Source organism: Pempheris klunzingeri, chromosome 7 (assembly GCF_042242105.1).
Source record: "Pempheris klunzingeri isolate RE-2024b chromosome 7, fPemKlu1.hap1, whole genome shotgun sequence".
NCBI classification, from domain to species: domain Eukaryota; kingdom Metazoa; phylum Chordata; class Actinopteri; order Acropomatiformes; family Pempheridae; genus Pempheris; species Pempheris klunzingeri.
This window is the reverse complement of record NC_092018.1, coordinates 26,058,567-26,084,923: the sequence shown is the minus strand read 5'-3', so window position 1 is coordinate 26,084,923 and position 26,357 is coordinate 26,058,567. Positions and strand designations below refer to the sequence as shown.

The 26,357-nt window shown below is 41.0% G+C and overlaps 1 protein-coding gene across 1 annotated transcript in view; it reads right to left on the bottom strand.

The window, feature by feature from the left end:
* The window catches only part of galnt9 (polypeptide N-acetylgalactosaminyltransferase 9), an 82,073-nt gene that overhangs the window by 51,523 nt on the left and 4,193 nt on the right, over positions 1–26,357 (bottom strand). The window contains exons 2-3 of the mRNA XM_070834028.1: positions 20,155–20,335; positions 5,361–5,527 (exon numbers count right to left, since the gene is read on the bottom strand). Coding sequence (XP_070690129.1) covers positions 5,361–5,527; positions 20,155–20,335 — 348 coding nt within the window. The remainder of the gene's footprint in view (positions 1–5,360; positions 5,528–20,154; positions 20,336–26,357) is intronic.

The window sequence follows — 26,357 nt, the reverse complement described above, 5'->3', positions numbered from 1 at the left end:
TCCTTCATCATCAGCCTGCCCTGCAGCTACAATATGATAAAAGCTATTAGAGTGTAATAATTACTGGGCTTTGCTGGGAAGGAGAAAAGTTATGGGTCTCCCTTTGAACCTCGCAAATAAAACATTGGACTGCATCCACAGGAGGAGAGTTATGGAGCAGGGAATGCATTTTAAAAGACTGGCAGTGCAACATAGCAGAGGATAAATAACTATCCATCATACTGTAAATTTGAAATTAATGCATAGTAGACTGCAAGAGGAGCACCATGAACTCTTTTGATGACATGGGAGTTTATGGAAGCCTCTAAGGGTAGATGATAGAGAGGTATTGAACATGCTTTTGATTATTTAAACTGGTAAAGCCGTAGAATTCACTTACATGCTGCAAAGCCTGAGTTACTCCCACATACAGCCTCCTATGTGCTCAGTAGTATACTTGTATCAAAAACAACCCGCAGGGTTTTCTGTGTTTTCCGGCAGCCTCAGAACACCTGTCAGTTGTATTTTGCTTCGTATTTACAAAGGTCTGGTAGAGTAAAATGATCACCTTCAGAGAAGAGAGATTTACTTCTGCTACACAAACCACAGGCCACATTCTTCTAACAGTGGATTTATGGACTTGTCTCAGACACTGATACGGAAACAAGTCTGAAATTGATCGCTTTGATCGATCACAAGCGAAGTGAAGTTACCTAACGGGTGAACTGGCCCACCACAAGAAATGCGGTGTTCATTAAATATTCAAAAAAGCTGAAGCCAAAAATAAAAAGCCTCTTAGGAATAACATCCAAATGCTGCACTACAGTATCAGCTCTTCACTGTAAGTGGGAAACATTTTGGCAGTAGACCTGCGGATTGTGGAAATAATCTGTGAAGCAGCACTATGGAGGTTACCCACCTCTCACACATTTATTGGAAACAGCACTCCTCCACCCTTAACCTCCTCTTAACATTGTTTAATCCACTTCATTTAAAATTCTGCTCAGGCAACATTAGGTTTGGTTTTCTCTGAATCACTGACATAAATTATTAAGACAGCTATCAGCGAAACACTCTCTAACCTGAGATTAATTGTGTTTCTCTGCTCGCTGTCCACTCGTCACCCCTCTTCATTGCTTTTAATATAGTACAGGGAAATTTTGCAACATTTTATGTGAATGTCCAATCAGTGTTGTTGATAAATTTAGGCAGAAGAGTAGAGTTCCCCTGCTGCAAAATCTGTCGATGCCACCAGCGCCATCATTTGTTGTTAGTGGCCTGGAAGAACTGCAGGCTATTTCAGCTTGGATTCCTAGTCTCCACGGCAGGGTAACCAGAGACTCTGCTCAAAAACAAAACTTCCGTGTTCTTTTTGCTTGTATTGCTGCAATAGTTGTAATAATAGTAATGCTAAGTACATTTACAACAGCGAAAAATGGCATCCCAAAATATGAGGATACATTTTACAGTGTTATTGACTCCAAAGAAATGCAGGGGAGAGATGCTGAGGCTGCGGCCGCATTAGCCATGCAAGAGAATGTGGCTGGCAGGGACCATTCAGGACCAAGCTGCCAAGAACAAACAGTGATTGGTCTTGCCTTTGCTCATGTTACCCTCCAATGTCAACGAAGTGAATCATGCTGCAATGAATTTCAGTGTGGGTAGATTTTGTTGGATGCTGTCGTCAACGCCAACCCCAAAAGAGCATCAGAAGCTTGCATGCAATGCTTCCTGGTTTATGTAGGCGCTGGTGGCACAGCTCCACAATTAGGGAAACTCTTTCTTGGTCAATATAGTGTGCACTGAGGTATTTAATGCCTCAATTGACTGCATTTACCATGAATACTGAGTTGACATTCACATAAAAACGGCAACATTTCCTGTTAATTGTAATATGAGGTGATTGTACTCCCTGTTCTATAGATGGAAACATACTGTACACAGCTTTCTCACTGCAAGTAGTGACTGAATGCTGCATGTGATGGTTTACAGAGTGCTGTGTCATTGAGTGTTTCAACTATAGTACAGCTGAGGCAAAGTCTCACTAACTGTTCTTTGCAACTGAAGTCACTCCCTCATTTAGGTGAGGCAGATTTTTAATAGAATATAAAGTCAGAGAACTAAAACGACATTTGAGCTAAAGTGGACCAAATGAAGAACAAAGGAATATACACTACTCACTAAAAGTTAGGGATATTCGGCTTTCAGGTGAAATTTCAGGATGAACCTAAAATGCATTCTAACCTTTCCAGGTGAACTTAATGTGACCTTCTCTAAACCTTTGAATGCACATGTCCAACTGTTCAGTGTTTCAGTACTTTTTGCACAAGTTGCTGTTCTCTAACAAGAAGCTTAACAGCAACATTCACAACAGGTTTGATCCCTGAATCCACCAATACATTTCCTGCTTCAGTTAGAATTGGTATTTAAACAGTCCTCCTCATCCTGCTGTTCACATTCTGACATCATGAGACCAAGACGACACCTAACAGTTGATCAGCAGCACCTCAACACTGGAGGCTTCAAACAGGAAGTCCTCAGACGGAGGTGTTCACTGAGCTTAGAGGGTCACAGAGTGTCATCAGGAGGTTGGAACAGTGATACAGAGACTGGAAGAGTCACAGAAAGGAGAGGAGTGGACGTCCTCTGGCCACATCCCAATTTATTGAGACACTGAAAATGTTTTGTTGTGGTATACCTACCACTGTTGTTAGATTTTCTTTCAATAAATTGTTTAAGATGAATAAAACTACCATTGCATGCTTCTACTTAAATGCCCTAATTTCATGATATAATATCACTGTAGCATTCACTTTTTACATTTTCCATATATTTCACCTGAAAGTCAAATATCCCTAACTTTTTGAGTAGTGTATGTGTCAGACAAATTTCCTACAGCATGTTAATGAGCAAATCCTGTATTTTAATCAGATTTAATGTATGCAATGTTTGAAGTAATTCAGCCCCACTTGAAATTAATATTACAAGCAGTACTCAACTGGTCCTCAGTTTCTATCCTGTTTTCATTATATGAACCATTACGTTATCAATTTGTTGGTGGTATTTGCTGGAATTGAATCCTGTAGGGTTCATTAAGTCTTCCCTTGCTGCTAACATGGCGAACAACAATGACTTGGAGTTGTCCTGCCCGACACACGCACACGCGCGCACACACACACACACCCCCAAAGCTCATCAACGGGAATGTGAATTCAGTTCAGACTGCTGGAACCAGTGCTGTGAACAAACCTCTCAGGCACCAATAAATGTCACCGGCTGTCCCAGCAAAGGAAATGTGTCTTGATGACAAGGCAAACATGCTTCCTGTGTGTGTTTTATTATGCCAGGAATGAGTGTGGTTGTACCTCCTCTTGTCTCACTGAGCCTTACTTAAATGAGAGGGGACAGACAGGGCCATCTACAAAAGGTCAAGCAGTTCAGCCTGCATGTTAATAGTCTAATGTCACAGCGGAGTGGCACCCATGAAACAGCTCACACTTCTGCACATATGATCATCACTGTTGCTAAACATACAGTAAGAGCTGCTGACGGATGTGATTTTCTGTAAATTAGACCTCATATTAAACATGCACAAGGTAAGTGGGCACCTAGTACTCATGTACAGTGATGTCAGCGAACTGCACACGTCACACGTCTATGATGCTTTACAGCAAAGGTTACCAAACAGGTGACTGAGGCAGAAGTTGTAACATGAGTTTAGCTTTGCGTTTCTCTGGCTGCTGATTTGGACACAGCTTGTACATCTGTTTCAATTTGTCACTTCCTCTAGGTGGAGACGACTTTATTCTAACAGTTCCGATGAGTTTCTATGCCTTGGGTGCATCTCCAGGTTTTAATTAGTGGGAAAGGAATGCCAACTTTGAGATTTTACTATCGGAACATCAGACAGTCATGTCATTTACTGATGAAGTGGATTACTCAGACAAAGAAACCTTTCTTTTTCTTGCACACCTCAATTATCCAGTGTTCAGTTGTGCTTCTCTCTTTTTGTAAATGCTTAAACCTGCATTCACTGATTCACAACTTTGAATTATTATCTTATACAAGTGAACCAAAACAGTAAATGCACTGCGGTAGCATGATTCTCGCTATTCGCTACTGGTTCATCACTATAAACAACACCTTTCACATTACACACAGTTAATGAGTCCTTTGTTAGTATACAATGTTGACTTGAAAAGTCTGAAATACTGTGAACAACTTAAAAGTATTCCAGCACAACTTAAGTGGAAGGAGGGGAAGTAAATTAGAATAAAACTGAACACTGTCAGATAGTATTCCTGTCTATATAGTGAAAATAGGATTGTCCTTCAAAAATCTATTTCAAGAACATCCCTTTAAGAGTCAAAATGTGTGGGGCAGACTGACATAATGAGAAGAGAGGTCGCCTTCCATTTTTGTCTGGTCACGGGCTTTTAACGGCTTCCTGTTTAATGATCAGCAGTTAGAGCCTCACCAGGGAGCGGAGATGTGCCAGTGGTGTCTCTTGCTCGGCCGTCTTTCAGTATGTTATTCATGCGCCCTTTTCCTCTGCCAGCCTGAGGGAGGCAGGCCTGTTACTCCATGCCAAGTGAAGGAGGGCCAAGTGTCGTCTAGAATCTAGTTCATTGTCCCTCCTTTTCCAAACGGGAAAGCTTTTGGGATGTAGAGCTGATCATCGTCAGCTGCTGTGGGCGTCATGGTTAGGAGGCAAAAGAAGCATTTCCCCATATCGCCATGGAGACAGTAGTAGGCAGCAGTTTAGAAAAGGACGAAACGAATCCCTTCCCTCTTCTCTCCTGTTTTTTTAAGCTATTTTAAAACCGGTGTTCAAAAGTCCACCCTGAGGGGTTCCCTATCCCGTCATCGGTTACTCACAAAACACACACAGTAAAGTCAGAAAACCGTCTCACACACACAACACACATAACAAAATATGCACAGAAAATATAGCATAAAGTAGACAAACTACCCCGACAGGCATCCAAAAACATCACACTAGCTCATTTGTGTATGACGCCTCAGTTCACGTTCCAGCAGGGAAGAGAAAACATGATGAATAGGGTGACTGTCTCAACTGAATAAGCAAACCTACAGCATTAGACAATGATAAACTGCAGGTTGTACAGGTTTAATGATTTAAAGTCTAAGAGGATACGCATGTAGATGAGAAACAAAGGAAATGATCAGAGAGAGATGGGATCACACCTTCACAGCAACTGGCAAGATCTCAGTGACTACCATCAGTTAATGTGGAGCAGAGCGTAAACACAGGAAGAGACCAGGGATGGAAGACCTGTCACATATAGCTAGGAAGTCATTCTCAGAACGGTGACCCTTACATTTTTTCATCCTATTTGCAAAGCTGTGAAAGGTCTTACCGCTGTCGCTGTTGTCGTCCACCAGGATGATCTCTTTGAGCAAGTGTGCTGGTGTGTGGTTGACCACACTGTGGACGGAGCGCAGGATCACTGACAGAGCCTCGTTCACGAAGATGAAGACCACAGAGATCTGAGGAAGGTCCTCTGGGTACGTCAACAGCTTACACCTGTGAGGTAAATTCAAGATTATTAAGCGCTAAAACTACCTGGACTTTGCTGTTTGCATGTCATTCAATGGTAAGAGTTAGCTTCCACTCTCATAGCTGTCTGTTAAATAGGCTTTAGCCAAGAGACAGTTAGTTTAGCTTAGCTTGAAATAGCTTCCCCCCTATTTCACCAAAAGGTTATTGTAAAGAAAATGTGAAATAAGAAAGAATTAACCAGTTATTCCAGTAAGCCCACGTAAAGCAATAATACACTGGTAGAGGCTCATGGGCTCACGACGGAGGGCTGAAAAGCAGCTCACAGCCGAGAGGGGTGACTGCAACAGCTGCTCACGAAGCTATGCTAATGCTAGCTAGCCTGCTAATGAGCCTGTGGCTAAAGCTATCTGGAGTGCCTGTGCTATCTAATGTAGCGCTAACATGGTGGCATTGCTGGAACTCCCAGACACGTCTCTGTAGAAAAGATGTGTCTGCAACAGCGAACACAATCCATCCTAACATTGGTGAGCGAGGCTGGGCTGACCGCAGGGAAAAGACCACACTGGTAATGCTAGCATGTTAGCATTACCAGTCAATGTTTACTGCCTTGTCGATGCTACTGCTGCTCTCTATGCTACGTGTGTAACCATGCAAACATACACATTTTAGAATAGACTCAATTTTGCTGGAACATCCTTAAAGTTCCCTGAAAACTCTTAAGTATAAGCACTTTCGAAAACCCCTTAATGGCCTCCAGGAAGTCCCTCGTTAGGCCCCTGATACCACCTCAGGAGCCTGTGTCTGACTCTCAGTCCACTCAGACAGCACACATTTTGACTTCTCATAGCAGGAAGATCACAGGTGTATCTACAACCATCAATGATGGCTCGGCTCTTGCTTGTGCCAGTGAGCATGTACAGCAGCAGGGACAGGAACCTGCACAGCTGCAGCAAATGGGACATAATCAATAGGTTTAATTGCACCTGAAAAGTTCAAACGTGCAGCTAGACAGGTGCATCAGACGGATGTGTTGAGAAATCAGCCTTGTAGTTTCCTTCCACTCGTTGGAGTTTAAGAGGCTTTTTTTGATGCAAACTTGAGTAAAACATTCAGCGTCACATTCCCAGTGTATCCCCATGGTGCGTGCAGCTTTATATTTCTCTCCAAAAACAAAGAGATTTATCCTGGATAACTTTTTCCTCAGAGCGCTAAACTAACCCGGCAAAGAATAGCACTCTTCTAAGATGTCATTTGAAGGCCCACGTCCATTTGATGGTGAAGCTGCAGACCTGTACGTTCTGTACTGTACTGTGACAGTATAGGTGCCACACTGACACCACACGCTGAATAAAAAGTACATCTCTCCAGCGTCAGGAGAGGAATCTATGTATTTTTTTACTCGGTGTGACAGGTTCTTGGAACATTTGGTAGCACTCATCACTATGCTTTTATAAGCATTATAACGAAGGAGAATGTGCTCATGATGTCTTATGTTGTAAATATGCCCATAAGATCACAAAATGTTTACAACAGTCTCCTAAAAATGATGTTTATATACTTTAAGTTTGTATTAGCAGATGCACTGAATAAGAATTCACCATATTATGTTTTAATTAAAGAGAAACACTTTTTCTTTTCTAGGAATTGCTCACTGCTGACCCAAAATGTTTATTCTGCACATATAATATCCACTAATAGCAACTAAAGCATGATTAATGCTTTTATTGTTATGTTAAGGCATCTCAGGGCACTTTGTTAATGTCAGGGAAGAATTATGGACATTAAATATTTGAAAAGTTAATGGTGACATGCTAGCTTTTTAATACTCAGCCAAAACCACAAACACTCTCTAACCACAACTGCAGTCTGCTGTCGTTAACAGTCATGTGTTTTTTATGTCCCATACCTTCTGTGATATATAAGAATGTCATAATTCCTGGATAGAAAAAAAAAAATTTACATTTACAGTCACCATCATCATAACTATTTGTATATCGGTGTCATTTTTTGGAGAGCTGCTGCATCTGCACTTCAAACTTCAACTTGTATTATACTCAAAACGTAGCTTTGCGTGTTTTAGAAAAGTAGTACAACTATCTTGTTTTTCCCTTCATGGTATTTCCATGGTATTTGCATAGTATTTCCCATATCCCCAAATATCCCAGCTGGGTTACTCTTACAGAAATCTGGACTCTGCTGCAGGTCTAAAAGCCATGTTAGCAGCTCTACTTCTACGGGCTGAATGCTAAAGCCAGCATGCTTACATGCACTCAGTGCTAACATTTGCTAATTAGCGCTAAACATAAGGTTGGGGCTGAAGGGCCTCTCATTAGTTTTACAGTTATTCGGTCATAAACTACACATTTAAATTTTGACATGATCATGGTGCTAGATTAAAGGTCAGAGGATCAACAAAGTGATTACAACTCCTTCCACGCAGCTTGCATGGCTCAAAGCAAACAACAATAATGATGTAATGATGAATAATGAAAATGAAGGCTGACTCTGTTAATGTAGAGGACAAACATTCTCACATTCATCTTCCATTACTAATGGTCAGATGGAGAAGCCAGCTCCTGTCAGAGCGGTAAATGCAGCAGCACTCCCGCCAGTGAACAAGCCAAACTGGGTTCACCCTCAGCTGCTGTGACAGTTCATTCAGTCCAGGAATAATTGAAGTGGCTGAAGTCATGAACATATGCCTCCACTGACACAATCAGAAACCTGAACAATGATAGAGTCACCTATACAGGAAGATAAATAACAGGGTATCTCTACATTCCATGTACACATCATCCCAAATATGATAAAAGCAGGGATGATACACAAGGCCAGGTTTTGAATATACTTTAAATGTAGTCATTGTCCTCCTGTTCATTCCCCATTTATTAACATCCTTGGTTTCGGTCTGCCTGCCTCGTTCTCTTGATCTCATACATGGACTCCATGGTAACCTCTTTTGTATGTCTGGTATTGAAATCCTACCTCATGTTGCAACAGACTCAATTAATAAAATGCCCCACGCTATAGTGCACTCCACACTATACACAGCTGTGGAAATTAATATGGTACAGTGACTTGATCTGCCATGAGTGTCTCCCTCACATGCTCAGCCTCAGTAATCGTGTTCCCCTCCTCCGCTGGTAACTTCAACTCAGTCAAACTTCCCTGTCATCTCCAGTAAAACACAGTGTTTTCTCCCAGACATACTGTGGCTTTGAAGTCAGAAATAACAGTGTTGACTGGACAGAAGCACTTAGCTAATTCCTATGGCAACTGTGAACACACTCACAGCCAACATCTTGTGAATCTTTCCACGCTGCTCCAATTAGCTGCTGACAAACGCATTTCGCTTGCTGCAGCCTTTGTTTCTCCATGTTTTCGTATTCGTATAAGGCGCTGCTGACTCATTATGCGGGGATAATAAGATGGCTAGTGTAATTGTTTTGGTTGAATTATTTAGTTTTTAGAGTTTCTGTCTGTAATGAAAAACTGATAATATTGTTCTGTATTAGAATATTAAATTGACATGAATCAATTATAGTGTGCACAAATCTTTGGGTTTTGTGTAGCTTCAGTAAATCCTGTTAAACTTTTGATGTCTTTTGCTAAACATCAACACAGAGCGCAGTTAAAGACTATGAAGGGACTTATTTTATTTGCAAGGTGAAATACCATTCTCATTTCAAGTATTAATGAAACAATATATTGATTTGTCAGAATGTATCAGTCTCACATGCTATCACAGATTATTAGATTTGATAGAGGCCATGAGTGGAGCTGAAATTAAATCTTGAAAATCTGCACTTGGCAAGAATGTTATTTAAAAATGTCATCCTGAATCGCAAATTAGGGCTGCTGCAGAAAACAACATTCATGATGTCAACTAATAAGCACAGCAAACTTATTCTAAATGCCCAAATGAAACTATGGTGCTGCATACAATCACTGCACACAGGAAGTGGTAAGCAATGACATTTACAGTCTGATGTTATTCTGTATCATTTCTGCAGCACATAACATGGAAACATGAGCTGAGAAACAAAATGTAACCTAGATGTTTTTCACTGTGTTGTAATATCTTTGGAATGGAACTATGTAATGTTGACATCAAAGTCAATTTGGTGGTTTGTCAAAGCTACCTTGAACATGTTTTGTTCAAAGACAGCACTTTTGCTGCTCTTCCACCCTTGCTGTGAGCCATCTGAACTCCACTGGTGCTCTCCGCCAAAACCTCGGTGAACTGGGATATCAGCTTGAGTCAGCAGCATCCGTGGGGTCAGACCGCTGGGAGACGGCCACACAGCAGATGGATGCCAGCGTGGTGCTAAAGTTACATCCTCCTCTCTCCAGCCAATGGAATCCTCCTCATACTTCACAGCCACTGGTTTGTGTGAGTGAGTGCGTGTGGCGGGCATGTGTTAGCAGGTTCTCACCTTTCAACAATGAGAATTGGCAAGAGAGGAACTAGCAATTATGTAGGATGGCACAACAGATGGTATCTTATTTACTTGTGAAATGATATAGTAAATGTTTTGCATATCACAATGAAAAATGGGATTTAAAGGGATTTCTAAAATTACTATTTCTATTTTGCTTTAGGACTTTAGGACTTTGTGCATGTATGTAATACACAGGCCAAGCTCTAATCTATAAAGTGGGCCTGAACATTGCATGGCATTAAAACACAAAACACATTTGCTGTACACATGCAATGCATTCAATAGATAAAAATAGAGAAGAATATTGAGAATAAGAATTGTACCCTCCGACCTTCTATCAGAGATCTCAGTAACATCCTCAAGGCGCAAAGTCTTTCTAAACTGACAATGAAAACTGAGGGTGATATAACTCTTGACAGGCACGTAGGCAGAAAAACAATCCAACCCTGCCGACACTCAACAGCAGTCATATGATTCAAAATAATCTAAGATAACAACAACGCTCACTCAGCACGGTTCTAACATGAAAGAAACTAATATCTTATTGTACACAGATGTTATCTGCAATGTCCCCAATAAGATGATTTAGCAATTGCCTTGAGTACACAAACAGAATATTTTCCAGAGCAAAGTAAAGAGTCGTTTAAGTGAAATTGTCATAAGTGGAACGACCAGAGTGACTCAAGAGACTTAATTATGTTTAATGGACTCTCAACTACTTCTGACAATATCCTGAAAACACCCCAAATACATGAGAAATGTGTGGTTTGACTTTTTAAACTTGAACTACTCAAACGCTTCCATTTAGGGGCCAAACCCACAAACGCTGGCCAGGGATCAAGCCTTCCAGCTGAGACTGGCATCTCTGTGCCACAGAAGTTGCCATGGTTTCCCCAACAGTTGCTGTATCATTGATGCTTGTGTATTTTATAGCCACCAGAATAACTGCCAAACCCTCCTCTTGAATGAAAGGTGAGGAATCAGGGGCATTGGGGGGAAAAACACATGTACTCCCACTGGAGTACAGCAGCAGAATTGTGGACCTCAAAGAAATGTGTGCCTTGCTAAAAAACAGTGACAAGTGGATGATCTTGAAAACAGATTGTGGTGCTGCAACTTTTTTTGCGAGGTCTCGGCGACTGATTTGTTCCCCACTCTGGACTGGGCACATCATCTCCTTTGTCCACACCGAGACCTTTGATAGAGATATTTCGCCATCATCAGGACAAAGAATGCTCACTAAGAGGGAGTCAAAATAAACTCAAGTACTTCGAAGGACAAGTCCGCTCCTACGCCGCTGCAAACAAGGACCACGTAACATTCAATACCACTTCATATCCCAATAGGGAGTGAAGTGTCATGTGATTTGTCCTGCTGTGCTAGGGGTGGGCTCTATGGGGGAGACAGTCTATGACTCTGACTCATTCATTGTGGAACAAAAATCTATGGCCAGCATGTTGGTAATTTGGTGAACTGTGAGGAACCTAACTCATAAACTGACCTCACAGACTGACCAAACATAGGACTGGTGTTGACATAGCATTAACTGGTGAAATCCTACTGTCGCTGACTTACATAGACCTGATTAATATCTGTGTTGGCCTCTGGAGTTTGTAGCTTGCCGTGATTAAGCTTGAAGTTTGATTTTATCAATTGATAATCTTAGAAATAAGGTCTGGATATAAAAAGCTGGATAAAATCCTGTGCTGCTTGACTTGTACTTACTGTAAGATTTTTTGGCAGAGTCTGGCAGAGCATCTCTACAAGGCTATCATGTTTTATCTGAAAGTAGATTTTCCCTGCAGTTCTCCTTGACCTACAGTGGGATCATTCATTTGTATTTTGTGTTTTGTTTTGATAAGGGATTAGCCTATGATTTACATTGTAGTACAGATAAATTAAATGAGAGTTAAAAAGGAACTATTTTCCTAAAACTCCTTCTCTCTAGCCATTATTTTAGTGTCTCCCTATTTAAAACCAAAAACTAAAAATGGCTAACGCTAGCAATTCCTCTGATGCTTTGTGGGTAGGAGATAACTGATTTATCTCATGAAATACAGAAGGGATATATAGACCAATGGAACACTAAAGAGCATTTGCCCATCTAAGAGCTGATGTAATTTTCCTACAAGAGACACACTTGAAAAGATCTGATCAGATTACACTGTGTAAAGCTTGGATTAATCATGTGTCCCACTCCAGTTTTAATACCACAGGGTGGGTGGGGACGAGGGAGGAGGCGGTATTGGTCAGCGAAAAAATACAGTAGATCTAAAGTAGATCTTTGGAGGGGATCCTAATTGTATAATGGATCAAATGTTTTTTTTTCTTTTTTTTATACGTCCAAATTGACTTTTCGTACCATTTGTAAAGTCTGTGGAACAGTTAGCAGTTAGCCAGTTTTATTTCGGACCGTGCTGGATTACAATTAGACATGTGCGTTACCTTTAATCAGAAACTTCTATAATAAAATTACAGGATCCATTTGTACCTTTATTGAATCTAATAAATCTAATACAGTGTGCGACTCCCTTCTTTGGGAAACCCCTAAAGCGTTTTTACGAGGCGATAGTAATTTTATTTATGTCTTATTCAAACAAAATGATGAAGCAGCAACTACATTATTTAACTATTTAACATTTTTAACTGAAAACTTTTTTTAGCAGTGGGTTTCTAATCCCTGGAACTCTTTTTAAATAAATGCGATTATAGTTTAACTTGTTCACAAGAGAACAAGAAGCACATCAGTTAAAGTAACTTCTGATCCCTGAAATTAAAGATAGTTACAATAACCTGGTAAGAAGTCCATTGGAAAATTAACAAGATCTTTTAGTCCTATTACACTAGACTGTATACCTCTGAAATTACCTCAAATTATGGGCTAATGACAACGCTTTTAGTTGGCCCAAATTTCCTCTTACTTGAAACGGATAATATTGCTGAGCTAAATTGGACAGTGGATTTAAATTCAATCATTTGTTCTAATGCAAAAGTATCTGAAAAACAAAGTATAATTAATTACCACATTATCTCAATCTCTCACCTTTTTAATCTGGCTTTCGACGAAATCATTCCATAAATACTGCTTTGTTAAAAAATACAAAGGATATTTTACCTGCATCTAATGACAGCAAATAAACAGGTGCAATTTTCATTTATATTTCACCAATGTTTTTTATTTAGTTAATCACTACCTTCTTTTAGTTAAACTTTAGTCTGTTGGTCTGTCACATAATGATTTACTTTGGTTCTATTCCTTCTTTCATAATAGAACACAATAGAATAGAATAGTTCCTTTTGTTGATCCTTCACAGGAAATTATTTTGTCACGGCAGCAGTACAGACAGACACCCCAGAGACAACAAACAGCCACCACAAGACACAAAAACACTAGTAAAAAAGGAAACATTATATGAAAATATAAAATATGTACAATCTAAAAAAGAATGATATAATATAAGACTAGTATACAATATAAAAAATAAAAAGAAATAAAAATAGAAATATCTTGTGCATAATAGGAAGCAATGTGTTGTTATACAAGGTAAAAAAACCCTGATAAACTGGTACAATGAGGAAGCATGCCGCAAGGCTTAACTCTAGGACCTCTGCTTTTTTCCATTTTTATTAATGATTTCTCCTCTATTTGTTGTGAGTGTTTTGTTCAGCTCTGTGCAGACAACATGGAAATATACACATCTAAACCTAATTTATCACAGATCACAATCAGCTTTGCAGTCTGATTTTAATAACCTGCAACACTGGCTCGCAGCTAATAAACTACTTTTCAATAAAACTAAATGTCATACCACCATTTTTGGCACTCGCCAAAGCATTAAATCCAAAGTTAAATATTATTCATGTGTTATTGCCTGTCTTGGTGATACGGCACTGCAATGAGTTGAACACAGTAAATACCGTGGTCTATGGCTTGATGCTGAACTATCATTTAGATGCCATATTAATGATATTATAAAGATAATGATTCTTGGCACTAACGTCCTTTACCGATCCAGGAACTGCTTTTCACTTACTGTTAGGAAGAAGCTTGCATTGCAACTTATTTTACCAATCATGGATTATCCTGATGTTTTAAATCAGACTGCATCCAAAACTAACCTTTTCCTCCCTATATAGTTAATAATAGTTGTTGTTTAAAAAAAACAAACTTTTCTGCTAATAAAAATTGTAAAGATATACCAGAACTATGGAGGAAGGCTGAAATGTTAAGTTTACACTAACAGTGGCTCTTCAGTTTGAGGGAAAAGAGTGTCATTGGTCTGATACTTGATACTTATTAGCAACTGTGATTTAAATTGTGATTATTTTGTTTAGATTAACTACAGGCATAAATTCATTGTCTACATACTTCTAAACAAGATATGATTGTGCCAAGCATAAAACATATTGTCTCTTCTAAGTTGAAACTAGGTTTGTTCTAACATAACTGTTTTTCTTTCGAAGAAATGACTAATTTAGCTCACATTTCCAACGTTGTTCATGTACAAAAAGACTTACAAAAATACTACTGCTGTTTTTGAAGAGTAAAAAAGCCCATTCGCTGTTTTTGAAAACATCAAAATGTTTCCTCTTCCACAAACCATCATTGGCCAAGTGTATAGTACAGTCACTGGAATAGAGAGAATCTAACCCCTGTTTATTAGCTATCCTACCTGTTAGCAAACCATTAACAATTTACACACCTGGCAGATACGGAGAACATTAGCAGTTGTGGAATCATGCTTCCCGCGTGCACGTTTCATGATGGACAGTAGTTTTAGAGTTTTTTTGATAATATAATAAATAATAATAATAATAAATAATAACTGCTTCCAAACACGACACTATAAGAACTGTGAGCGTGAGCCTTAACATAAGTTTAGAAACAAAGAAAAGAGATCTGGAAGGTTATTTTCCGTGGGTGTATCACCACGAGAAACCCATTTTAAAGACACGAGTTGTCATTCATTTATTTATCTTTATCATTTTTGTATTTTTCTACTTGACACTTTGTCTAAATATTGGCATGGGTTCATGCATAGGAATGACAATCTGCTGCCAATAGTCTCACTGGCCAAGTGGGCTGGTGCTAGCCGTTCTGGACTGGGAAAGCTTAATTTCATGCACTGTTATCAATCACATCTAGTACCGCAGCCCACATGCATTTGACAGCAGAGGTAATAACAGGAAAACTAAACCACAGAGAGTGTTTATGATGAAGCATGCTGCGTACGTCTATCTATACTTTAAGCCCTGCTCTGGCGCTCCGGTGTAAGAGTAAATGCAGAAGTGTTTTGATTGATAGTCCTTCCACTGTATCATTTCAGTCCTTCCCTGTGCATTTATGCTCTCCCTCAGTAACTCCTTTGTTCCCTCGCACAGCTTTCTCTATTGCCTCTCTCAATCAGCCTTGCCAGGTCTATAAATACAATGACAAATCTGGCAGTGAGTTTGAGGGGGGACTTTTTGCATTGCAGAGACACAGTGACGACATTGCATTCGTGCAAAACAACGTAATGTATATTTCTGTCCTGTTCAGTTATATGACTGGTTGGGAGGCTGCGTTTAATGAATATTACCAGAGTAATATCTTGAAAATGTCACAAGGGGCAAGGTAGCCTCATCACTTCTAGTTGAGATGTGGTGTACGGCTAGATTTCAATGTCGAGATTGTAAAGTGATATTGTAGTTCCATTGCCCTAGTTACTGGATCCAATTTAGGGCATCGCTCAGCCTTAAATTTGTACCTGTCTGCAGCAGAGGGGAAGCCTAGTAAAGCCTTAACAGGATGAGCGATCGACTCATCTGTTTGTAATGGGACTGAGCTCACTGGACAGTGCTCATAATTTGACCCGGAACAAGCTTTGACAGAAACAGAGCGCCAGATTAAGATGTATTCCTATCACACCTCCCCCTTCTCCTCCTCTGCCAGCCTGCAGCCCCGGCTGCTCCCTCTGACTTTTTTCCCCACTGGCCACTCTTATTTGCTGTGAAATTTCACATTAACCTCCCGTAACCCACGCGGTGCAGGCAACACCAAAGCAACTTTCCAATCCGTGAGCACTCGCCTCAGAAAGATAATCGTTTGCCTTGTCATTTCTCAGCCCCCCCCCTTGCCCCTCCATCCAGGAGATAAACTCTAGCACTGGAAAGAGCAACAATTTGCAGCAGGAGCTCCTGCACCGCGGAAACCTCACGATCCCATTCAGCAGTATCAGACGCTCAGGAGATGAGCTAAACCTGTTTTTCAGTCGCCCTTTCTGGTTATCACCCTCCCACAGGCAGACAAACACAAGATGAGGGGTCCTTGACAGAGCAGCTGCTGCGCTCCAATATAGTTTGGGTTTAACAACTATTTTGACAAAATATAAATCAAATCTTCTGTAAAGTGACGATATAGATAGAGGTGTGATTAGAAGTAATTGAATAAGAATCCTCCTAGAGGAGAAGAACCAGAGGGTGAAAAACAGATTTCATGCCTTGAATTACATTTCTCTATTTATGAGTGACACAAGATACGTTTAACATCTTTTTGTTTGTTTTTGGGAGCATCAGTAATCTTACCAGCTTGCCTGCCCACATTGTTTTTCTTTCCACAGCCCAATGAGATGTTATCATACCTAAGCCTCCCAAGGACAGCGAATGGCAGGCTCAGAGTTGCCATAATATAGAGCCTACTTAAGTCTCTTGGTATCTCAGTTAAGAATGTCACTTGCAGAAGTGAAGGGCAGGAGAGAGAAATGCAGGCTAGCGGGCGGTGAAAGGGGATTACAGGTTTTTGTGTGAGGGACAAGTGTGGCTGGAATTATTATGAATTGGTTTTGCTGCAGACAAGCAGGTTTGAAAAGAGAGAGGTTTAAGGATGTGCAGATCACTCAGTCATGGCGATGGACCTCTGTTCCCTGTAGTCATCGAAGTCCTCAGCTCAATGACTCCTGTTCAATTAAAAGCCCATTAGACAGTAGGTGCCTGGTTCCCGCATTTAACCTCACTTCTGCATTGCTTCAGTCACCTTTTGCCTGCAGGACACAGTCACAGAATCAGAATTAGAAATGGGGCAGAGACAGACAGACTGTATGGGGCAGAGAGCTGCAGCAGACTGCAGCAGGTGGACAGCGGGTGCGTCCACACATGGAGTTTGGTTCACTTGGTTCACAAAGGGAAAGATACAGTGACTGATGATGTTGATCACAGCCAGAATTCTTGCTAAAGTCACATATCTACGGTCATAAAACCCTGTGGTTGATCCTTTCTGATTTCACATCACAAAGGTCGTCCCGCAGTGCTTTCTTTCCAGGCAGTCTCGGTCCAGTTGTGTTGTCCACACCTGACTTCGACTGACCGCTGTCACACCAGCCTTAACCAACTGTGGAAGTCCTCACTAGTGCCACAACAGTGCTGGCAGTAACAGCATCTTGCTGGCTGTACACGTATCCCTTTTCTTTCTGTGAACAATTCTTTCGCTTGCAGGGCTTTGATGTTTCTCTTCTTTCTCAAGTGCTGCTTGACGAAAGCTCAAGAAGCAAAGAATACTATATTTGCACTTTGCAATGTATTTATTTCCATCGAGCTTCACAACAAATGCATCTTCATCATACGCCTTCCGTGAACTAAAACTTTACCATGTTTTGACGTGACATGTTTTGCTTTTTTTGCACTGTTAATATGGGCACAAAAATGTATTCTCTCAGAAATTGAGCCCTGATAGAATATTCTGTGGATATGGAGACACAGATGAAGAAGGGGGAGCTTGTATAACTGTATATCTGTATAGTGTATAAGACAGAGTGTATGAAGAGCTTGCACAAAATCCATTTAAAAGTCAGTGCCATTTAAAACCAGAAACAACCCCTTCAGCGAACCCACAACTCTCATTTCCCTCTTGTCTAATGTCCCTTTTTTTGTTGAACTAGTTGAAATAAAAGGAATTTATTAAAAACCCTCAACTGTAGTGGCACTCTCAGCTGACTATATTAATTAGCAAGCTTCTTTTTAGTCACCCTACTCCTCCCTGTTCCACTCTTCGTTAATTTTTCGGGGTGGGAAAAAGAGCTCGGAACAAAGCAGCGTGGATGAAATGAATTGTTATCCACGCTAAAGCCCTAAGAAACCTCTCTTGGCCGTCAGAGTTCCTCTCAGTGTCTCTGCCTGTAGCCATTGTTCTTTGACACTGTCATATAAACACCACTGGCCGCCCCGATTACTCCCTCCCCCTCCCCCAAATCCATCTCCGACTGCACTGACTGTATCGCAGCTGCAGTTCTAAATATAAAATTTATTCTAAAAGGACCATTAAGGTTTCTTGCTGGGTGTCCACTGGGTGTCTTTCATAAAAATTCAAAGTAATTCAAGATGCCTTTTATTGCAATATTATAGCGCAGCTCTTCAACTGTCACCATCATCGTGTCCCTGTCCTTTTATGTTGGGATTAGTCGTGTCTAAAGTAATTTTCTTTTTGTTTGACTCCCCATGGCCGAGGCCCCGCGGTGCCCTGTGGCTAAAATGACTGTGCTGCATTGACAGAAGAGAGAAGGAAGGATTACGTGGATTTAGGCAACAAGACAGACGAGGAAGATGAAAAGTATCAAACAGGAAATAAGGACAGCTTGTGAAGAGGGAGATTCTCGAAACCATGACGATCCGCAAGGGGGGGTGTCAGTACTGCAGGCTAGTCTTTGGTAGCTGGGCGAGCTTGTATATTTGTAGCGTAAGAAGAGGTGAAGACACCAATAACACAACTGTCTTTAAAGAGGTAAATCTCTCTACAACTAAGGGAACACACTTGTTAATCAACCTGATGTTTCACCCTTCATCTCGATTTTGTTTAAAAAAGGAGTGCCTCATTCTCATCCCAAGAGATAACGTCAGTCTAAATTCTTCGTCAGTTCTTACTGAAATGTATCCCTTGTATATTTTTTAATAAGAATTTCTAAAACACACTGTCAAACCAACAGCCAGCGTTGCTGTCACATAACCCACTACAGGTCACCTCCCTAATGAGGACGCACAAAGGTTTAGCAATGTCTGAGCAATGGACAGAAGGTGGACAACTTTGCATATCTCACATATATGCACATTTCATCAGAGCTGCTCTATTGAACACCAAGGGGCTCAGAAACAATTTCCCCTCAGCCATCAGTCAGTGAGTGAAATGCTGATGTTAACTGATAACAACAATAACGGCAGCCATTGTAAAGTGAATGCCAAACACGGCAGACATGTACCTATCTGAGTTATGTTTGCAAAACAAGTGTATTCGTATTTCCTGAATGCACTGCTCTCTCACTCTTTTTTGACTGGTGCAAGTTTACAACATGCAATGTGCCACTGGGGAGCTGGGGGCCAGCCAGTGCAAAATGAATGCCATAAACCACCAGGTGTACAGGAATGTCCCTGCTGGGAGCCATTACATTTACAAGAGTGCCATTTGCATTTTTCTGTTTAATATGGAAACCAATGAGAGGCAGTTTTTGATCTGTGAGACATTCCATGCATCTTATCAGCCACCCAACAACAGGTGCTGGCTCCAGTGTTTTGCATAGTACATAGTATATAGTGCTGCATTATACAGCAACCTAAATCAAACTTAAAGTTGACAGCTATTTGGGAACCATGTTGTATCAGTTTTAAGGGATCCTTCCACCAATCTGTCCCTGACATCTGCAGAAAGTCAAAGCCTCACTTAGTGCATTCTCACCAAGTGGCTGCTGACACTTTGTTGGATCATAACTGTTCACACTGCTGCTGCATGTGTGTAGAAAAACTACATCTGATTTTCAATATTCCTCATGAAAGGAAATAACCAGGAAAAGAAGCTCTTCAGACTTCATTGCTCAGTAAAAGCATAGCCATGATTGTGCCATGCTTATTGGTTCGACTCACCTTGTACTGCAGCTCAACTATTTGGGCACAGTTACTGTCCAAAATACCAATCAATACAAAGAGGAAGACGAAGAAGAGGATCAAACACTATGCTTGAAAAAAAACGGAGAAAAAAAAACAGTGCCTTGGCAAAAATGGTGCCGTACATTGTGTGCCTTCACAAAAGTAGAGCCCATCAACTGCAGCAGGGATTAAACTGGCAGACCTTCCAGATACAAGTCTCTCTATCATTATACAACCCTGCCAGGGGGAGATACAGGTGCAGAGCTGTAGATGGAAGAGGAATGTACATGACAGACAATGAAAAGAAACAGGAGGTGGATATACTTTTTAGGCCTATAGTCGGGGATGCTCCTGTCCAGGGAGATGCGGTCACTTAGCTGAGCGTTGTATCCATACTCCTCGTATTTCCCCTCAGCATCACGACTGTCCTCTCCCAAAGTGGCAGCAGCTCCCCCCTGGCCAAGCCCTCCGGGGCCCTCAACCAGCCCCATGGGCTTCGCCAAACCTGCCAAGAAAATGACAAAACAGAAAGACAATCATACGGTTGTACTTGACCATGTGTGGAGGCACATACAAACACACACACACACACGGAGAGAAGAGGGACAGACACGTGAGAGGAGAGGCCATGCAGAAGGGCAGCTGATTGACATTCTCTGGCAGTGTGAGGTGACTGGTGTACGGCCGCTCCAAGACCCAGTGTGGCTCATCCACAGGGCATCATTACACTGTCTGTCAATGAAAAAGCTGCAAAACACCCACATGGACACAGACGTCACAGAGATGAGCAGAGCAGAGCAGAAGCTGAGAGACACAGTGGTACAAGGGCCAACAAACAACAGAGCCGAGAGAGAATGTATAGAGCAGAGCTGTGATCAGGGAAGTCACAAGTAACATTTACTCTCTTTACTGTAGTACAGTCACTCTTTAGTGGACTTGTACTTTTCAGAGTAATTTTGCTGTCAGTTATATTTCAATAGCAGATGCTCTTTCACATAACCGTCATTAAAGTCTACATGTTATGTAAAAAACAAGGAGAAAAGAGCCCTATGAATTTTCATTGGAAAGTTGGAGGAGGAAACGTAACCCACTTCATAAAACATTGGAGTAGAAATACAAGTGTAATTTTCCCAAGTAAAAGAGATTAATAAATAAATACAAATATGATAAAAACACATCAGCTTTGACCCATTTATGGATCTAAGAGTTCATTCTCTGAACACATGACCATTTGGACCGAAATATGCTAATGCATCACTGCTGTCGTGAATTTACAACTCAGTTTTAAAAACGCTGATTTTTACAGAGACTTTTAGTCCAACAAGGACAACCAGATGTTAAATGAGCCCCTAATGGCAGTATATGGCTAATTATAGAAGCCGTATGCAGCGGCACCATGACCATAGTGGCTATTCAAACAGTGCTTGCTTCATGCAGGTCCTTTTATCCCACAAAGAATCCCTTAAGAGAGGCCAGATTGCTTATCTGTGTGCTTAGTGGTGAATGAAAGCCAGTCCTTGGTCCGCCCTATCATGTTAGGCTTCACAGGTCTAACACAACTACATTCAGCACCGGATTTAATGTGTTAAAATAACCCTCTGCTCTCATTAAAATGACTAATGACTGTGATTTAACAGACCATCACTTTGGTACTGTGACAGTGACATTTTCAAAAAGGATAAAAATGAGGTGCAGAGTAAAAAATGAAATATGGGCTGATGGGGGGTGGAAAAGAGCCTGTTCACTGGTTCAGAACTCTGAGGGACTTTACAGAAATGTTTGGGGTGGGGAGGGGGGCAGAACCTTAGGTCTGAACCCTTCCTAATGTGTTAATGGGGCAACCATTTTTACATAGCCCGAGATACATATTTAGAGTGGAAATGAGCAAACGTGATAAATGCAGGTATATACTTTACCTCTATGACTGTATACATTAACTGTACTGTAGTAGTGCTGTGATAGTGCAGGGTAAAGAAAAGGCAGCTGTTGGCTAGTGAAAGGATGGTGCACTCCTTAGAGAGATCACTTACTAATAGCCATAAACATCCTCATCTTTCTCACAACTGACACACTACTACTGGATATTAGACAATCAAGCCCTGACATACAGACATGACGGCTGTCCTATAAACAGCAAACGTAAATCAGGCCTTTAGGATCCATAGGTGCATACAAAAAATATAATATAAAATACTGAGGCCTACCCTTAGAAAATAGATATATGCATATAAATATATATCTATATATCTAAAGTTGAAAGAGTTTTCTTCAACAAAAGCATGCTGTCAGCTTTATTAATGCATCTCTGCCAGCTTGTCTATTCTTCAACTATTTAAAATTCCACGGAACTGCAGGATAATGTCACATAATTGTTATGCGAGCCAAGCTTCCAGTGTGGCCTCCATAGAAAAATCGTGCTGCGTCTGTTCTCCATATCAACAGATGGACACACAGACAGTAAGTAAACAGCGCATACCAATGAAGAGCTCAGCTCTCAGCTTCACCCCTCCAGGAACTGCGGAGTAATCACCATATTTGGATGGCCTCAAATCCTCGGGTGCTACTGAAGATTTGTAATTGGAGCTGAATGGTTGCAAACTGGCTTCTCCCGCGAGAGGGATTTAGCATGCCCTGCACCCGCCAATGTGGTGGCATAGTGACAAGTATGGGTGGGGTTCACGTCACGGACCAGCCATCTGGCATTGCGGCCCATGTCACACAATAACACAGATACCCTCCAGAGCCGCAGACGTGGGTCTGGAGGGCCTCTCTGTCTCCGCATGAGTCTTGGAAGCACGACAGTGCCTGCCAGCTTTGTTTTCTGGTGGCTGCGTTATTTTGCTTCCCTCTGCCTTCCTCTACCTCTGTCTGATTGAAGGGAATTCCATTATGGGAAGAGTGGCCTGAAATCCAACCCACTGTTATCTTTCTGGAGCACTTCAACATACATTTTAAGACTGTGTGGAGGCAATCTGATGGTGGAGAGTTTGTTTTTGTGATGTGAAAACAGCACATTAACTCCGAAGTTGAATTAGTCTTTTGCAGAGTTCAGTTTTTACATAACTGATGATATAAACCTGTTTTTTATCATGCCTGGTAGGTACGTTGAGGTAGTTCAGCTGCTCTGTCTGGCTCTAATTCATCTTTTATGTTTTCTCCATCTTGTAATTTCTTCTATTTTTCAACAAGAACAGAATATGCATAAATTAATCAATATCAAAACCCGAATGCCTCTTTTACGCAGCAATAATTTGTTTCCACAAATAGAGCGTTTGTACACAAAAATAAAAGCTTTTAATACATTGGTTGAAAGGAAGAATTGGACCGCGTACGTCTGTGGGTAGAGCATCGCACTAACACTGTGAGGATTAAGAGCTATTCTCACGGCGACTGCACGAGTTAAATATGTATGTACACACGATCCTCTGAGGCACTTTGTATAAAAGCATCCAGCAAGTGGGCTGTTATGTTCTGAACAAAAAAAAAAAAAAAGATGACAATGACTAAAGGCCCACGCTGCTCACTGCAGTGCTATGACCAAGATAACTACAAACACGAACACACGATGAGAGTTGATTTATAAGCTAAAACAAATACCACACCTGTAGTATTTGACTGCACAGCTATAAAATGTCTACGTAGTTCATGTGAAGTATCTTTTCACTCTCTGTTTCCGATGTGGGATTCACACTCCAAATGCCACATTAGCACTTTCATCATCTCACTTCCAGGCAGTTACAGCCCAGCATCTGCTTCTTCCACTCGGGCTTCTTTCCCATCTAAGAGTCAGCTGGATGTGCATCCTTGAAAGCGTCAGGCACCAATTTGAATCTAATGGTGTCCAAGTATACATCTGTCTCTTTGCTCATTCCTCACAATCCATTTGTCCAAACCCTTCTGACACGACACATTAAACCCGCAGCAGCTGTAGATTATACAGCGATCTTCGGCTGTCTGGTTTGGCCTTTATAAGGTTGAGCCTCAGATTCAAAGATGACCCCATTTTTAATGAATGATTTAAGAGCAGGACTGGATTTATGCGTGTCCAAAGTGATGCAGCAGAGATCTAAATATTGATGGTGAGGGATCTCTTCAAGAAGAGGAAAATAACTCCTTCCAGAGAGGTTTAAAGCCTTCTAAGGCCAAAACAAATCTATGAAATATTGAGAGCTGGGAGAAGGGCTGCATTAATTCGAGCACCGCCACTCATAGTATCACCAACTCTGATTTGGAAATTGATAGTGCTAGACTCCTGAATTATATCTCAACAATGTATTGTTGCCCTTTTGCAAAATTGAAGCCCTACAACAGCTTGCTTGGCAGTGCAGATACACCAAATACAGAGTGTTTGTGCAGAAACAGCAAGGTAGGACATTCTGTTCATGTTTTACTCTATTAGCTCATTTGTTTTCAAGCGTTATTCATTTGTTTTTTATATAAAGGCATATTTGCACTGGTTTAAAAGTGTAGTCTGGCAGCTACACCAAAGTGAACCCATTAAAGACCCCATTCCCTGTTTCAGTACAGCTTTTCCTGCCTTTGACGGAGCGCCGCCTTATTGGACTGAAAATGCATTTTCGGCATCAATGTGTGCCTCAGAGTGACGGGCAAAATCACACTAGCATGTCTTTTGTGTATATTGTTAACACTGAATAGAAAGCATCTTCAAGCTAATATTAGTAATTACTCGGGGAGCACAGCAAAGCTACTATCTGCATCTGTTGATTTCAAACATAATATCTGTATTCTTATCTGCGTGCTCTGATTTACACAGATTTGCCTCCTTTTGCTATGCTCTCTTCTGCCTTTTAAACTCTCGTGTGTGTTTTGCTGTTCACAGACGACACAGAATAACACTATATTTGATTCTACCAAATGAATCAAATAAAACAGTGTGATGCTTTTAACAACTTATGAAGCCTTTTTTATATATAGCTTATATATGTAAAACTTATTGCCTTCATCTGTTTGAATTTCACCAGATCTGGTCTATGTAAATCGGTGCTGCATTAACTACCAGCAGTTCAAGTCTGAATCACTTTGGTGTGATTTCCTGTCCATCTTTCAACAGATTACGCTTCATTTGTGCAGTAATACAAATTTTAGTTCACAAGATCCATCAACAAATGCCACTAGAGTGCATTATCTGTTCATATCTGAATAATCTATTTGTGTTTGGTTACATCCTCTGTACTGGTTGTAATCTTTTCACAACAATGTTGTTCCATTTTCTCAAAACTCTCCAAATAGATGGATAAGCATTCAAGGTGTATAAAGGGAAAGGAAAATTAATTTTCATCATTAATTACAAACTGGTCTGCATGCCCCTCTTTTGCTGGATGTCATTATTAGATGTTAGTAATGCAATCACTGCATGACTCCGGGCCAACAATGTAAATAAGAGGGATGCTCGCTCCATCTGAAATTGTCATTATTGTCTGTGGCTGACTGCTGATTGTCAGGTTAGCTGCTGAATTCATTATCATGATTCCTCAAGGCTGAGCAGAATTGATTCTTATCTGTTTGCGAAAACCGTTGTTTGTCGGCCCGAGACTGATCTCCATATCATTATTGGAATATATTTCATCAAACTTCACCGCGCTGTGATGTGATGTCTTTGCACCTGCTGCCGTTCCACACTGCAACAACAACATATAGGCACACGGTGATGTGTATCATTGACACGCAGCCAGAGAATCAAGTGTGTGTCAGGGAGAGAGAGAGAGAGAGAGAGAGAGTGTGTGACATTTCTCATTTCTCATCAAGTCTTTGCCCCAGCAGGCTTAGCATATAAACAGTGTTAGATTCTTTGCCATAATTGGGCATTATAGATAAGGAGCATATCTGGTGCTGCAGCTTGGCCTGTGAGGCTGCCATCCCATCAGCACCTACGCCCAGGGAGAAGGCCGGGAGTGACATGCATGGCTGATGACAAGAACCTCAGTAGGACCGCGAGCTGAGGGACACCAGCCGAGCTCACACAGTGACACATCCAGCGGTGGTCGGAGGAGTCAACTGACTAGTGGCACATTCACTTGCTGACATCAAAATCTGTTTTTTAAGAAACTTATTTTTGGATCTGCTTTCGGTGACTGAACAGTAGAAAGAAAGAGAGGCAATGAAAAGAAAGGCAGGTAGTTTCATCTAATCCAGTTTAAGTTCGACCTCAAGACCGTCGGAATTAAAATTATCGAGTTGCTTTTTAATGATTTGATTAATAATGATAATGATTTTTTTTTCTTCCACGCTATTTTTGCACATTACAGTTCTCTATTCCCCTTCCCTGAACAGCAATTACCTAATCATAGCTCAGCAAGCGTACCTAACACAGCAGGCCTGTCAATCTTTGGATTTCTCCATCTGTTGAAGCGGTGCACACAAGTGTAAGGAACGGATTAATCAGTGTTTTTTGGTTGTTGTTTTTTTCTTTTTTTTACTTCTCAAATGTCAGCTGCAGCCGTTAGCATGCCCGGCTAACTAGCCAGACTCGTTAACATTCTCCAGACTCTTCAGTCCTCATCCTACAA